This window comes from Paralichthys olivaceus, chromosome 19 (genome assembly GCF_024713975.1).
Source record: "Paralichthys olivaceus isolate ysfri-2021 chromosome 19, ASM2471397v2, whole genome shotgun sequence".
NCBI lineage: Eukaryota > Metazoa > Chordata > Actinopteri > Pleuronectiformes > Paralichthyidae > Paralichthys > Paralichthys olivaceus.
In genome coordinates, this window is record NC_091111.1 from 560,089 (window position 1) to 574,775 (window position 14,687).

The 14,687-nt window shown below is 38.8% G+C and overlaps 1 protein-coding gene across 2 annotated transcripts; it reads left to right on the forward strand.

Moving 5' to 3' along the window:
- The first annotated feature begins 746 nt into the window (after positions 1-746).
- On the forward strand, positions 747-14,546 carry gopc (golgi-associated PDZ and coiled-coil motif containing). 2 transcript variants are annotated; one of them, XM_020092022.2, is made up of 9 exons: positions 747-1,285; positions 2,280-2,444; positions 3,523-3,546; positions 4,743-4,918; positions 5,122-5,287; positions 5,376-5,471; positions 8,210-8,374; positions 8,453-8,618; positions 12,759-14,546. In XM_020092022.2, exons 1-9 carry the CDS (start codon positions 1,025-1,027, stop codon positions 12,872-12,874), a joined length of 1,335 nt encoding a protein of 444 aa, XP_019947581.1. In that variant the 5' UTR covers positions 747-1,024; the 3' UTR covers positions 12,875-14,546. The 2 variants fall into 2 exon arrangements, with proteins under 2 accessions (XP_019947581.1, XP_019947582.1); XM_020092023.2 differs by lacking the exon at positions 3,523-3,546 and having other exon boundaries at positions 748-1,285.
- The last annotated feature ends 141 nt before the right edge of the window (positions 14,547-14,687 follow it).

Below are 14,687 nucleotides of genomic sequence, written 5' to 3' on the forward strand. Positions count from 1 at the left end.
TGAAATTCAATCAACAGCAAGTAATAAAAATAAAAAGGATTAATTAAATAATTTGTCATTCTAATGGGGCTACTCTGGGAACAAACAGTGAGAGACCTCTCATCATTATTGTCTTTTCCACATGTTTGGTGAAACTAATGGCTGCAGACCACAGGAAAGACTCTTCGGTTCTTTTTTAGATCAGCTCTGTCCTTGGAACTAACTGAATATGGAATAGTTAGCTAACCATACTATCAGTTTAAACAGACAGGGACATACTGTATTTACCAATAACACTGTCTGTCAACTGCAGATCATATGCTACATCTCTTTAGTTTATCAAATTTGTTTTGCCTCAGGAAGTCCCTAAATGCATATTTTCCCCATTTAGAGAAGTTAAATAACTGTCCAGGAATACCCAGAGCATGCTGTCCCACAGTATCAATCAGATTTGATAAAATAGGACAATTCAAATATACAGTATATATATATTTTTAATATTTTTAGTTACATAAAAAATGTCAGCAACTCAATGCATATTTTGTTGCTTGAATACATCACAGAGGTAATTTGATAACAATTAGGAACATTTATTAGATATATATTACAGAACATGCAGTGGAGAAATGTATGAGGGAATACTGAAAATGATCTACACTCCTTTCCAGAAGATGACGGTAGTGCAACTGTAAGTTGTTTGCCAACTAGCACCAATTGATAGAAGAAGAGTACAGCTCTGTTATCCACTGCTCCTCCCTTCAGATAGGCAGACCAAAGTAGATATCCCAGACTTAGTCGGGAGCCCAGTGTGGTGACTTCCTGGTTTGATTGTTTTTCGTCAGAATTTGAAAACGCATTTTGTCAGACTTTACTCCACGAACCCAATACACAGTTCAGTTATCGGATTCTTTCGTTATTTCTTTTTTATTTTCTTTCTTATTATTGGCTAAAAGAGAGGATAACCGTTAACGTTGGTCACGATCAAAATTGGCTAGTAGGCTAACGCTAACGGTAAGGCTGTGCTGTGCTGTGCTGTACTCACGCCATGTCCGCCTCGGCTGGATGCTCCCCGGCGGGCCATAGCTCGGGCCCGGGCCCCGGAATTACCATATTTCGTTGGCTAGAAGTGCTGGAGAAAGAATTTGACAAGGCATTTGTGGACGTGGATCTCCTGCTCGGAGAAATAGACCCAGATCAGGTCGACATTACGTATGAGGGTCGACAGAAGATGACCAGCCTCAGCTCCTGTTTTGCTCAGCTGTGTCATAAAACCCAGACGGTCTTCCAACTCAACCACAAACTAGAGGTCAGCAAGTTATGTGCAATGCACGGTTAACGCTGCACTGTACTGATATGTCATGCAGACTCACTGGCTTTTGGCATCATGATCCACTGATGTATTGTCACTTATCTGTATGGAGGACCAGAAACGACTTAAGTAATAATAAATAAATGTATAAATAACTTTGAAAATGCATAAATGACTTACATTTATTTCCACATGTATTTATTTATGTATTTCTGTGTCCATATGTAAACGAGTAAAGGCGGTCCTAACCTCAGTCTCATGCAGGATTGCTCACAGGAGTGTGATGATCCAGTTCTACTACTTCTGCCTGTCAATGTTGGCTGTTGTGCAGTAGCTGCTGTTTGCAGTGTTGTGTCAGTGCACAATTAAAAAGAACGGGTTCAAAGTTAATTTTTTATTTGGATGATTTATTAACAAACTTACGATCATGTGTTTAGTTATTATTCGATGGTGTTGGATCATGTCGCTCCGGTCATTTTAGTCCTGACTGTGAGCGTCTCGTCTCATGTTGTACTGAGCACAACATGTTGGCGAGTCATTTTTCATGATGTTTAAATGAGTCGCATAAACTCTGGAATCAAACAAACACTGAGTTACTTCATGTACACACCAGGTCCTGATAACTAATGATGAGTGTTTATATAGAGAGGAGGAGGAAACAGAAACTCCAGCTCGATACAAACCAACTGCAGCTTCTGCTCTGATCATGAAGCAGCTGATCACTGAGCAGCTATGACCAGAGAGAAACTGTGTTTCACTGTTTCCACTGTTTTTCAACTAAGTCTCTGACCTGCTGCTTCATGAACGAGTTCTGATCTCACTGTGTATGTCGCTCTGAGCGAGTGAGTGGAGGAGGGGGGCGGGCCTGTGTGTCTGCGCTGTGTGGGAGCGCACAGACACACACAGTTGCATCTGACCATATTTACCTCTGGTGTCTTTCCCTATTGAGCTCTTTCTTCTTTCTCTCTATTGATCATCCCCTCAACTATAGGCTCAGCTGGTTGACCTGCGTTCTGAGCTGACTGAGGCCAAAGCAGAGCGGGCGGTGGTAGAAAGAGAGGTCCATGACCAGCTCTTGCAGCTTCATGCTCTTCAGCTGCAGCTTCACACTAAACAAGGCCAAGCTGAGGACTCTGACACCATCAAGGACAGACTGGTAGGTGGGAGAAGGAGATGCTATGGACAGCATTTAAAATGTGTTGATTTAAGTTTTACTTCAGTCACACAATTGGTTTACCCTTCGTATTTATTATTATAGAGCAGGACTTTACAATAGATAATTGTTTCTTTTTCATTTTTTGCTATGGCCATTAGGGGGTTCAGTGAGCCCACTGAACACTTACTACACCCAAGAAACTACTGTCGCATTTATGAATTTTTATGGCACTAGCAGCAAGGCACTTTTGTGTGTCTTTGTCATTGTAATGTCAATGATCTTGTCGTTACTAAAAAAATCTACTTCACAAAGAGGTTCTGTGATTTTGGAATCCAAGAGAATGTGACACATGGAGGCTTTAACCAGTGGACTGATTGAAGTTCCATGGCTTTCATCCCCAGATATCATTTGAACAAAAGGTCCTGTGTGGAACTGCTATGTTAAACGTGGCCGTCCATCATGATGCTGGTTAGTTGGTTTTATTCAGGTGAATTAAGTAGATTGGTAACATTAATTCCAATTTCAACACAAGTTCAAATGCTTCTCCCTACATCCTTTTAAAATGACCCTAACTCCTGTATATTTTTATTTTCACAGCAACATTATCCTAACATAAACATTTGCATGTAGATCATTTGACCAAATGTTTACTTTCTCTACTGACAATGCTTTGCAATTCAAGTGTGATTTTCAGTCTAATGTGTTTGTTTTTAACTTTATGTTGTCAAGTTTTGATCTTCATTTTTGTCTGAAAGCTTTGATACAAATAAATCTTAATGCAATTAATAATATTTACAAACAACAACAATAGTGTGATACATCAGAAACAGAATGACACACAAAAACATAAGTGCAAAAACATTGTGAGATGTTAAGTTGTCACATGACATCGCTGCTGTTTCTTTGCTGCCTATTCCTGCTCTCTCATTACTTCCAATGTGTTTAATTATACCTTTTCCCAACTCTGAGGTCCATATTTGCTATATAGCCACCACTTAATTGGTTAAAATACTTACATCTCTGTCGAATTTCTGCAATCCCTGACGTCTCTCTGCTCTTCCTCTTTTACCCCCTTAAGCCAACACCACCAGTGGAAAAGTTGGTAAGTTTAGGGCAAAGAGGAGTTCAGTGCATGTACAGCTATATAGAGACAATCAACCATTCACACTCATGGTCAACTTGGAGTCTCCAATTCCCCAGTCTGCATGTTTTTTGACTGTCGGAAAACATGCAAACTCCACCCAGAAAGACCCCGGTCGAACCTTCACTGTGTGGTCACAATGGCAGTAACCACTGCACCACTGTGTTGCCTGCAAGGAATATCAGTTTCTATAAATTAAATTAAACCATAGAAGACACTTACGGAAATTAGCCCCTAAATTTGCCTTTCTTTTTACTGGGAAATTGGTAAAAATGTCAACAACAATGTTATTGAAAGTGAAAAAAAATACGGATAGTGTTTTCTTGTCCCAAGTTTCATGGAAATCCACCAGGTAGTTTTTGCATAATCCTGCTGAAAAACACTCACAGTCTCCATGTAATTGACGGCTTTTGTAGCTAGACTTGACAGTCAGTGATACTTAAAGTCAGAGGAAGAAAGGAGAGAGACAAGAGTTGTAGCTTTCTCCTTTCTCTTCTAGACTGCCAGACATCAATTTTCTGTCACCTGCAGTATTGGCAATTGATTGGTGTCTACTTGTGTGAAGCTTTTCCAGCACTTGCCAAAAGTGGTCAAATGTCTACAAGCATGTGTATACTGGGACACACTTGGTTAATGAGGTTGTACCATCAAAATGTAGCTCAGTTACTTTGTTAGTTTTATTTTATTCTCACATAGGCTAGATTTATCAAACTGAATTCTAATTATCATTAAATTGCAGTAAAAAAGAAAAAAACACATTCATCTGGAAAACATTTCCTCTGTTCTGATTTGCAGTGGAAGGATAGAAACATAAAGGGGGACATTTTGAATTAAAAAACTAAAACAGTCATGTAAAGCTCTTGACAGTGACTAGTCTTTACTTTTGAGTGGTCTTAAAGCATAGAAAAGTGCTACACAAATACAGACCATTGAAACAATCTGATATACATTCAGATATATTCAATCTGAGAAATGTAGCTGTAGTTTCAAATAATTCTTACCAAATCACTTCCCCTTTCCAAGTAGAAACAAAGGCAAAGGCATATTAATGAAATAGGTTCGTGTGTCAACTGTTGTGAAAACCACCTCTTCTATGAGGTGCTTTGTTCGACATCAAGAGTTGTGTTTGACCTGTGTGTGTGATGTGCTTCTTTTAGGAACAGGAGCTGGAGGCTAGTAAGAAGGAGAAGTTAGTAGAGGCAAGGCTGGATACTGAAGTGAGACTATATAAGAAGGAAAACGAGGCCCTTCGCAGGCACATGGCAGTACTGCAGGCCGAAGTGTATGGCGCCAGACTGGCTGCTAAATACCTGGACAAGGAACTGGCTGGAAGGTGAGGAATTTTACAGTTTTACATAATATATATATATATATATATATATATATATATTATATATATATATATAATATAATATAATATAATATAATATATATAATAATAATAAGTGCAATAATTTATAACATTTCTAGGTGCAGTGTATGCAATGTGTAGATAGGCTGAAATGCCAAGCAGATTTTTTGGAGTTTGTCTTCTAGAGTGCAGCAGATCCAGTTACTAGGCCGTGACATGAAAGGGCCAGCTCATGACAAGCTTTGGAACCAGCTGGAGGCAGAGATTCACCTTCACCGTCATAAGACTGTCATCCGAGCATGTAGAGGTCGCAATGATCCTAAGAAACCTCTCACCTCTCCGGTGGGGCATGTGAGTGTAAAACTTAAGAGCAAGTGAAACTGTTGATACATTTTATTTGTGCTATCAAGGTTGTCTTTATGTGTGAATGTAATTACAGGACCCAGACCTACTGAAGAAAACCCAGGGAGTAGGCCCTATCAGGAAGGTGGTGCTAGTAAAAGATGATCATGAGGGGCTGGGAATCTCCATCACAGTAAGAGAAAAAAAAATAATTAAAAGTTTTTTCTTTCTCTTAGTGGCCATGACACCCATTTGAAGATACACAAGCGATTTATTTTAAGTAGCCACCAATTCCATGTGTTTTGATGCAAGTTCAGAAAACGTTTGTTTCTTCATACTGTCTTTTGCTGCAACTAACTCTGATGCTCTCTCTGAAACACTCTTGCACAAGAAGCTTGTCTGAACTGATTAGCCAGCTGGTCCAACCTCTTGTGACTGGTTAACTGCTTCCAACGCATATCGGAAGTGTCTCGCCCATTGAGCATTAGCGGAAGTAGGTTACAGGCTGAGCTGCCGAGCTGCTTAAGCTAAAAATAAGAATTTCAAATTTCTAACAAGCCCAGTTTAACACAGAGTCCGATAGGAACAGAGAGGAGCCGGTAGTCCCAAAAAAAAAGAAGACTGGAGCAGGATGTTTCAGAGTGGTTAGTAACATTACTGTTTAATTTTTTCTGCATGACATGTCCGCTGACGGACTGAATTGCATTTTACTGTGTTTAGACAGATGGGTAAAATATTTGCTGCCAAAAAAGTGAAAAAGAGAATAGCGCTGTGCATATATATATAAGTTAAGATGATATAATGATAAAACTTGACTGATCCACACACCAGGGAAATTTAGTCGTTACACTAGCAGGCAGGACCATACAAACAAAAATGTCTCAAGGAGCATTATGAAAAATGCAACAGGAAGTCTGCCATTTTTGATTTAGTGGCCATTTTACTTGTGTATTTGAACGCACTCCTCCTAGAGATTTCATCAGATCAACTTCAAATTCAGTGAGTGTCATCTTAACAACATGGAGATTAAAACTACCATTTCGTTAGTGTACGTCACACGGTGTGAACGTGGCAAGGTGTCAAAGTTTGATGATTCACCAAAAAAGAGGGATTTATTATAACTCTGCGTTGTTCAATCAGCACCAAAATGGTGTCACATGATCAGAGTCCAGGCCTGAACAGCTCCCTATTTCACATATATTAATGCAGGGTCATAGCCCTACCTACTGATTCACCATCAAACAGGAAGTTTTTTTTAACACCACTGTGGATTGTTCAATCTCCAAAGTTAAAACCTATGATCAGAGTCACAGCCCCAACCTGAACAGATCTATTAGTCTGTATCTTGTGGTAGTGATAGCGCCACTTACTGGCAACAGGAATTAAGCCTCGTTTTAAAACTTTAATTCAATTTACATAAAATTTTCACCTTGTGGTCCGCACTTGCGTGACAGACACAGGATGTGACAGACACAGGATGTGACAGACACAGGATGTGACAGACACAGGATGTGACAGACACAGGATGTGACAGACACAGGATGTGACAGACACAGGATGTGACACGTTTATCATCCTGAGGTGTACAAAACGCATGCAACGCAGAAGAGTTTCGCTCTGTCCCTGTCCACCCTCCCCCACGTGCCCACTGAGATGGTTTGTGGAGGGTCCGCTGGGCAAACCATATCTTGGAACATGTATATAGTTGCTAGGTATGATTTATTTTGTTCACAGACAGGAGTCTGCTGTGATGTACTATGAAATACAGAAGCAAAAAATGAATCAATCAGCCAGCTAACATGGATGTGCTAGCAGTTCTTGGTGAAGTGAGGTGAACACTATACCAGGTTGGGGTTGTATTATTGAAAAATGCATTTTAACCATTGAATTTTTGACTCATCATTTTTTGAAATTATATACAGAGAAAACTCATTGTTAGTGGTGTGACAGACTAGCTGCCAGGCGTTCATTATACTGATTATAGGCAACGTGACGTCAAAGGTGTGGACGTATTAGAGAAAGTGATGATGAGGTGATTCAGCAATTTCAGGAGCAGCGTTTTCTGTGGGAGAGAGGAGCTCCTCTGAAGACTTTTAAATGTTAAGTAGTTTTAAGTATGCACACCTACACACACAAAGGCATATACTGAAAAGGCATAATATGTCTCCTTTAATGAAGATAAATGAGTGTGGTTATCTGGTCTGGACCTAATGATGATGTGATGATATTGATGATATTATTATATATGATGTTTTTAGTCACATGGATAACTATTCCCTCTATTTAAAGCCACAGCCCACTCCATTTAGCTTCATGATTAGATTACTGTAGGTAGATGCTTGCAGCCTTTGATGAATGCTACAGGGCTATTGAGGGATTGGAGGAGGCTGTTTTTGGCTACATTTGGCCAATTTAAAATCAGTCTCTGTGTTGCAGGAAGAGAATGGAGTGGCATTTGTTCACTGTCTGAAGGCACATTAGAAAAGGAAACTAAGCAAACAGAGTCCCTGTAAAAGTGCAGTCTGATTTGATGTGAGTTACTGTGAAGATAGACAAAAGTGTTGGCAGTCCTATTGATTGGTCAACACCAATAACAAAATAAAGATGGACAACACGTTTACACTCACTCCCACTGTACAGAAATGAAGACAAATTATACATCTGAAGCTAATCTGTTGATTTCTAATCAAAATTAAAATTAAACTTTTTAGTTTGGTCAATGTACTATTGACTAACATGGATGAGGCAGGTTCATGACCTGAACTGCAGCCAACTACTAGATGTTCTGGATTCATTTTTGGGAGCTGCCATGATGTCATTGGTTAATACCGCTGTCAGATTACTAAAACATTCCTCACATCAACATAAAATTGCCTTAAAATTGATGCACTCATCCAGAGGAGTTAAGAATTGTATGTGTGTTCTCATCAGGGTGGGAAGGAGCATGGTGTTCCCATTCTAATTTCAGAGATCCATCCAAGTCAGCCAGCAGACAGATGTGGAGGTCTGCATGTTGGAGATGCCATCCTTGCTGTCAACAGCATTAATTTGCGAGATGCTAAACACAAAGAGGCGGTCACTATTTTGTCCCAGCAGGTAATATACTGTAGGTGTGCACACATGTTCACACTACTTTTTGTCTCTTAATGTGCTCATCCTGTTTGTCTGTTCTAGCAAGGACAGATAGAGTTTGAAGTGGTTTATGTGGCTCCAGAGGTGGACAGCGATGATGAGAATGTGGAGTATGAAGACGACAGTGGCCATCGCTACAGACTTTACCTGGATGAACTGGAGGACAGCAGCACAGCGCCAACTATCAACAGTTCAGCATCATTGCAGGGTATGTATTAAATTTAAACAAACCCAATGCTTCATTTATAAAATACATGTTTTCTCTTTATTTAGGGAGCTTAAGAATCCTCGTGCTGCTTTACACTACATATTCTGGATTGCTAGAGTTTGTGTTAAGCTCATCTTTACCACAGAATTGTGGCCTGTCTGACTATAGACAGGCCACAATTCGGAATCAGACCCAGTTTAAAAAAGTAGATTTTAGACAGATTCAAATTAAAGCTTAGATAAACTTTGTCTGTCCTAATGTGACAAATGTTCCTTTTGACTGGGCTCAAATATTCACACATAAGTCACATTTTAAGACAAATGATACATATATAATAACAAGGCTCAACAATACTCACTAGGGTAAAATACAGTTTGTTTTAAATTGTTAAGGGTGGTTATTGCAAAGGGAAGGAAGGATTTCTTGTAGATGTTTTTCCGAGCAAGAAGGTCTTGGTAATGTCTGCCTAATGGCAGTAACATGAAGGACTGGTGGAGGGGGTGAGATGGGTCCTGACCGAATTACCTGCTTGTGTCCTCAAAGTAAATCTTAAGGTATCTAATAAAAACCATAACATGCCTCCATACTGCTCGTTGGGTGTCATCCAAGTGTCCAGAGACCCAATAATAGGGTGGGGCGATATGGAAAAAAACCTTACACGACAATTTTTTTTCATGTCAGTTGATATCAATATATATCAAATTAATAACCAGAAAATAATTTTGGGCAAATTTATGATTATCTACAATGTTCTTATGTACAAAAGTTTTTTCTTATGCACAAAACAGATTTTACTTACTCATTCAATCATCCTGTGCCACTACACTTAACTTATAACATTTCTTACAAACCACTAGAGTGTATATAATGTACATATTCAGCATTTTTTAATTACATTTTTATTTATTTTTTATTTTATGTTATGTTATTCTATTGCCTTTTTTTTATTTCTTTGTTCTCTCATCTACCTCATTCTGACCTGTCTGCTGCTGTAACAACTGAATTTACCCAGTGTGTGGATCAATATAATTTTATCTTAACTTAAATAAGCACCACTGATGCGCATTAGTCCGCAGGTCAACAAGTGACTCTGCTCCTCTGATGCTTTGTAATCACTAAAACGTAGAACTGATCTGAATTAAAAACCTGATGAATTCATATTTATGTTCCTGGATAAGCCGGGCGTCGTTTTTTCTGCAACAGTGAAGTTAAAACGTCGTCCTTGGTTGACAGAAAGGCGCCTTTGAAATAAAATGTATTATTATTATTATTAATCTGCGGGAGGAGGAGGAAACAGACTCCGACAGAGACTCTGACACAGGACGACTCGGCCTTTAATATATGTCTGTCCTGATCCTGAAGAAGCGGTGGTTATAATTATTCAGCAGTGGAAACCTGCTAAAACTATGAATGTAGCAGAAAACATGATTATTATATTCAGTCACTACATCGATGCATAGTCGTCCACCCAAACAATTAAGACATGTGCTGCTGCTCCTCCTACACACTTGCTGTGTGCATCAACCTAACCTGACCTATTCTAGCCACATGATTGGTTCGGCGTGGCACTATTCTTTCACTATTTCAATGGCTGTTGTGTTCTGCTGAGTTATAGCAAAGTTATATCAACGTATCTTAAAATTCTATCAAGGTAAATTTGTATAATCATAATTATAGCGTTTTATCACCCAGCCCTACCAGACATTCAAATTTCAACTCGAAATAGCGTAATTTTGACCAGGTTTAAGCCTAAAAGTCCTCTCATATTCTCCTCTGAGCTGTGTTCAAGTTTGCATGCCCACACCCACAAATACCCACTAAAGAATTTTCAATGTACATAAATCTGTTAAATTCAGATTATGGCCTCGACTACAAGGTCTGATGGCATGTACAATCTTTGTTTTAGCCACTTTCACTTACGAGCTACGTTGGGTAAATTTGTCAGGCCTAGACCCTGCTCATGGAGAGTTTTGGTTATGTTGGAGTCTGTTACAGTGTTGTTTCACGGGACAGCCCTGCCTTTCCTGAACTATAAGCTCTGAACTTTCCAGGAAAGTACTTATTAGTGATGTTCTGCCAGAGGACTGCTGGAGCAATGGTCTGCACTAAGCTCACATCAGCTTTTGAAAGCTCTCTGCAGTGATTCTGAAACATTTCATTCTGTTGCTCGAGGGTGATTGTGTCTAAGTGAGAACAGATAATATAACTACAGTGGCTCATTGACCATCAGGATGCAGACTATACCTGCAGCATTAAGTGCTTTCTCTCCCTGATGCACATCAAGGGGCCCTGAACAAGGGTGTGGTCCTGCTCTTCAGGGGCTTTGTAGTATATGTGAATACTGTTCTGTGCACAGGTATCATATTAGCAGTTGTTGTGTTTTTATGTGCAAGACTAAAGAAACACCATATCGTAAAAACCACCTCTGCAAACTTCTTCTCTGTCGCCTGCGCTTCAACATTTGCAATATAAGCATTTGTTCTTCAATATTGATGAGCTCCAACTCCAAATACAGCTGCTCCACCTCGGTCGCCATTGTTTACTGTTGTTTACTTTACGGAAGAAAAAGCGAGGATTCGGTTATAACCAGACAAACACACCGCCATACCCCCTAGCGACATGGCTGTGAATTGCAGAGCAACGCGTTCCCTCGACGCAGAACTTCGAATGCTCAACGACTGCATCACGTCGACGCCGAACCTACGCCGTCGACGTGAAGCATAAACTAGGCTTTAGTCTTAATGAGGTGAGTTAATCTTCAGGGCATCTATGCTGCCTTTTACCTTTGTTTTCATTTCTATGCTAGGCATCTCAGTCTTGGAGTCCTAACTGGAACAGAGCATCTCTCTTGCTGGTTGCTGGATGCTAGATATGCTTGTTTGGCAATACAGGAGCTACTTTTCAGTAAAATATTTGCACTACTTTTTAGCTGTATATTTTATCATATTTAATTTTAACACTTTAGTTTTATGTTATATATTGTATTTTATTTTGTCCATTCTATTTTTATTTTATTATTTTTTTGCTTGTGGATTGTTTTAAGACGTGACTGAAAGGGAGCCTGTGACCCAAGCATTTCATTGCCAGCAACTGCTAAATGTACTTGTTGTGCACATGACAAAAAAGTCTTTAATCTTGAATCTACCACATTCCATAGTGAAACATAGAACGGGTCTTAAAGCAATATGAGTGAGATACCTCCCCAGTCAACCATTTTTGCTTGGGCTGATGAAAATTATTTATTTTATTATTAGTTATTTTGTCCAACCAACCGGTTATGACAGGTGGAACTACCTTTGTGGAAATACATGCTTACCAGCCAGTCAGCATTACTCTAGTACTCAAAGAGCTTATGTGTGGGTTATGTGTCTAACATCGAGTTAAACAGATTGATAGGCATGTCATTCATTGGACAGTTTTAGTGACTGTCATCTTGTATTATCAGTCTGTGTTTTAGAGGAGACATATTTGACTAATTTTCAGGTTCATGCCTTTAATTTGGGATTCTACTTGAAAAGTTTTGTTTGCTCTAATGTTCAGAAAAGGCTTCAGTTTCCTTATACCAGTTATTGCTGCAACTCATCTGACATTTGGTTTTAGCTCCTGCCCCCTCTCGCAAAAAAGCCCATTCTGCTCTGATTGGCCAGCTGGTCCACCAGTCTCTTGTGATTGATCGGATTTTCTGGTTAGGCATATGTCTCACATGTCTCCTTTAATGCCAGTTATGTATATATCATTTTTTTCTGTTGTACCAAAAAAGGAATAGAGTGTATCTCAGTCGCTTTTTATGAAAAAAGACAAACAGGTTCTGGGGAAAAAGCTGTACAACAGCAACAAAAGTTTAGATTGTAAAATCATGCCCAACTAAATTATGTGGATGGTTCACTCAGTGCATGGTTTGTTTTAATTGAACCAAGGTTACATAAGGTAGCTCTGTTACCAGTGAGAAACTACAGTATAGTTCCTAGAAAGTACAATATAATATTCATTGAAACCCTGTAATGGAATCATACCTCCTCTCCACCTCAAGCTTCTGATTAAAACAAGCTTAGACACCATGATTTAACAGTTTTATGGTTATGAGGGATGCTTCTTGCCATTGTTAATTGTTATTCATATGAATCTGTGTCCACTTTGCAGCACTGGAGAAGATATCACTGAGCAACGGAGCAGAGAATGGAGATACTGGGATCTCCAGTGAGACACCTTCAGAGGAAATATCTTCAAAGCCCCCTGTGACTGACTGTTCCTACTAAAGGGCTCAGCGAAAGCAATGGGATTGGTTGGAAAAATTCCTCTCTAAGAACTGAATCAAATTAAGTCCATGAAGAGCCTAGTCAAGGAACACAGGAAAATGGTGGTTGTGGGATTAGGGCATTTAGCCTTGGGTTGTGGCAATGATTAGGTGTTAAAGTTTAGCAGACATGTTAGCTATGTGAGTGAGATTGTTGATGAATAATGTCAAGCTTTTTTGGAGATATTTAATGGAAAGAGTGGCGGATATTGCTAGGGAGGCCTTATATGAGAGAAGAGCAGAAGGTAGATTTCACTAAGCTGTATTGAGTAGGTACAGTTAATCAAGGTTAAAAATGCCAGGGAGACACTTCAAGAGACCCCAGGAGAGTGTAAAATGTCTCAAAACCAATTAATAAATTATTGTAATACAAGGCCAAGACTATTAATTCACAATGAGATGAATTGTTAAAATATCAATAATGTTCAAATATAAAAATCATGTGAGGTAAATATTAAATTGAAAAATGCTGTATTTTTACCTGCCATCGTAATACACATTTACTATTTGTTAATAATCCAACAATTGGATGTGACATAGAAATCACAAATAGAGGGCTTTCAGGTGATAATTAATTTACCCTCCTATGACAACAGTGGCAGTAAAAAAGTTAATTGTATCTGCATCCTCCCATAGGGGTTTGTTTCCTTTATCATAAAGGGTTCTTCTGGGGTTGCAGCCTTCTGTTCTATGATTAGTCACTGCATACCTAGTGTCCCATACTACATTCATTAAAATTCTAGGGGATTCCGTATAAAGTCAATAAAAAACAGTTCTTGTCAAAATAATTGAACAATGAAGACATATTCCCATTTTAGATAGAAAGGAACAGGTCTAGATATTTCTAAAGCATAAATATTTAGAGAGCATGTTATACAACATTTAATGCTTGAAGTTGAAATTCCTCTCCTACTCCGTATGGTCATTGTAATTATTAGTGACTGTACTTGTCATACGAGTTTATGTCCTTGAAACCCTGTGCTGGTATTGTATCCAGTAAATGAGGTAGGGTGGATGTTCCACTGATATTATCCTGCCACAGCTTTTTAACCTTGTTCTATCACTAAAATGTATTGGCATTCTGTTGGATATACAGGGGTGAGCATAATATCACTTGAATGATCTAATGTAGGTGGATTCAGTCAATTTTAATGATGGGGTCTTTCTAATTTACATTTATTGCTGTATACTTGGTAGTGTTTTTCGTGTGTATCACAATATTGTTTTGTAACACTTTAGCTTGTCAAGAAGACCTTCCAATATAATGCAGAAAATGCAACAAACTGAATTGTTTCAACAGCAGCTACCTGACACCCATGTTACCAGTGTACCTTTATTGCAAAAATGTTCACTTATATTTTACTGTACCCGAGTCTTATATGTGTTGGCAGCACTGCTAGCTGCCAGTGGTCTGGCCCAAATGAACTGAAGTAGCTGGAACCCTAAGTGTGCTCTGACTCTATGACCTTACAGTATTGACATGTCCCATTCTTTACCTGTTTTTTCTTTGTCTATACCCTTGGAGCTCAATTTGTGTCTCTAAACTCTTCACATGTATGATATACATCTTTATATATTTATGTTCAAGCTAAACATTTTATTTAGCCTTTAAATAAAGTTTGGTTTCCATTTGGTTTGTTTGTAATACATTCTGAGAAATCCTTTTTAAATATTAAATTTGTCTTCAGAGTTTAGAAAATATATTACCATTTTTAACTATACTAGGGGAATGAATGGTCCTAAAGGGACAAATAAAAACTTATAGGAGATGATTG

Bases quoted from the DNA above. Each gene is read 5' to 3' on its own strand.
- gopc (XM_020092022.2), top strand. From the start codon at position 1,025: ATGTCCGCCTCGGCTGGATGCTCCCCGGCGGGCCATAGCTCGGGCCCG. The intron at 5,288-5,375 runs GTGAGTGTAAAA...ATGTAATTACAG, and splicing joins TCACCTCTCCGGTGGGGCAT to GACCCAGACCTACTGAAGAA. The intron at 8,619-12,758 runs GTATGTATTAAA...TCCACTTTGCAG, and splicing joins CAGTTCAGCATCATTGCAGG to CACTGGAGAAGATATCACTG.